The sequence below is a fragment of the Brassica napus genome, chromosome C5 (genome assembly GCF_020379485.1).
Source record: "Brassica napus cultivar Da-Ae chromosome C5, Da-Ae, whole genome shotgun sequence".
Taxonomy (NCBI): domain Eukaryota; kingdom Viridiplantae; phylum Streptophyta; class Magnoliopsida; order Brassicales; family Brassicaceae; genus Brassica; species Brassica napus.
In genome coordinates this window covers 26,171,641-26,173,492 of record NC_063448.1, presented here as the reverse complement: position 1 = coordinate 26,173,492, position 1,852 = coordinate 26,171,641, and the positions used below count along the sequence as shown (strand labels likewise).

The 1,852-nt window shown below is 40.6% G+C and overlaps 1 protein-coding gene across 1 annotated transcript; it reads left to right on the top strand.

Moving 5' to 3' along the window:
- Positions 1-218: 218 nt before the first annotated feature.
- Positions 219-1,370, top strand: LOC125587172. Its single transcript, XM_048757351.1, has one exon. It carries the CDS (start codon positions 219-221, stop codon positions 1,368-1,370), a length of 1,152 nt encoding a protein of 383 aa, XP_048613308.1.
- Positions 1,371-1,852: the final 482 nt, after the last annotated feature.

Here is a 1,852-nt window from a genome sequence, read left to right as displayed (position 1 = left end):
TCTCTGAGCTTCGTTTTCTTCATTTCCATGAGTATTCCTCTGCTCTCTCTTTCGCGATTCTTTTACTTCGTCGTTCTTGCGATAAGTGAGATCTGCTTTGGGATACTGGTTTGTTGCTTGTTCGTGATTGATTTCTTCGAATGATCACTTCCGTGATCGATTCGATTGATTTGTTTGTCTCTGTATGCTTGGTGGTTTCAAGATTCTTCGATTGATCTATGACGTCTTCTCAATCATCTCCGATTCCACTGTCCTCTGACTCTTTTCATCATCAGTCTGATCATCATGAGAATCCCTATTATCTTCACAAAAATGATCATGCTGGATTAGTTCTTGTTACTGATCGATTGACAACAGCTTCTGATTTTCATTCTTGGAGAAGATCTGTCAAGATGGCGTTGAATGTGCGCAATAAGCTAGGCTTCATTGTTGGTACTATTCCTAAACCTTCTCTCACGCATCGTGACTACGGAGCTTGGTATCGTTGCAATGATATTGTGGCTACTTGGCTGATGAATTCTGTATCCAAGAAAATCGGGCAGAGCTTGCTGTTTATATCTACTGCGGAAGGAATCTGGAACAATCTAATCTCTCGATTTAAGCAGGATGATGCTTCTCACGTTTATGATATTGAACAGAGATTGAGTAAGATTGAGCAAGGCTCTATGGATTTATCTTCGTACTATACTGAATTGGTTACTCTATGGGAGGAACATAGTAATTTTGTGGAGCTTCCGGTTTGTACATGTGGGAAGTGTGAGTGTGATGCTGCGTCTTTGTGCGAGAAGTTACAGCATAGGAGTCGAGTAACAAAGTTTCTGATGGGTTTGAATGAGTCTTATGAGCAGATGCGGCATCAAATACTTATGATCAAGACAATTCCGACTATTGAAGAAGCTTTCAATATTGTTACTCAAGATGGGCGACAACGTTCTATTCGTCCTGTAACTGCAGTTGATAATGTGGCTTTCCAGGCTATGAATCCTTCATATGCGGTTGTTGATCCTGCTTATGCTGCAGCTTATGTTGCAGCTTACAATGCAGGATGCGCTTATCAGAAGCCTATTTATACTCATTGTGGGAAGACTGGTCACACAGTTAAGAAGTGCTTTAAGCTTCATGGCTATCCGCCTAGCTATAAAACTTATGGAGCACCTCATTCTCAGAACAGGAACCAGTCTCGGTCATCACAGGCTCCGGTTAAATCCACTCCCCAAGACTCAGCACAAACATCTACTTTGACTAATGCTGTAGCGACAGTATGTGAAGATACAGATTCACGTTTCATCTCACAAATTCCACCGGTCTCTCCTCACCTGACCAGTGTAGGAATGAACTTGAATTTGAAAAGCTTTACTCCACAACATTAAGATTACTGAGTCTTTGATCTTATATGATGTTTTTTTAGTACCTGATTTCCAATTCAACTTGATAAGTGTGAGTAGTCTAATACGTTCTCTGGTTTGTGCTGCTCATTTCTTTCCAAATGGCTGCTTGATTCATGAACTTTCTCGGGGCTTGATGATTGGGAAGGATAGCCTTTACAACAATATATACATACTTGATTCACCGTGTGCTGTTTCTTCTAACAAGACTGTGTTCTGTGGCTCGATCTCAACTGATAGTTCTGTGTGGCATCAGCGTTTGGGTCATCCGTCATCTAGCGGTTTTCAAAACATTTCTTCTTCTTTACCGTCTTAAAAAATATAGAGTCTGATTCTTTTCCTTGTCCGGTTTGTCCTTTAGAAAAACTACGCCGTTTGACATATGTGTCTCATAATAATCTTGCTTCTCATCCTTTTGATTTGATTCATATGGATGTTTGGGGTCCTTTTAGTGTTGAGTCTGTTGA

Bases quoted from the DNA above. Each gene is read 5' to 3' on its own strand.
- LOC125587172 (XM_048757351.1), top strand. From the start codon at position 219: ATGACGTCTTCTCAATCATCTCCGATTCCACTGTCCTCTGACTCTTTT.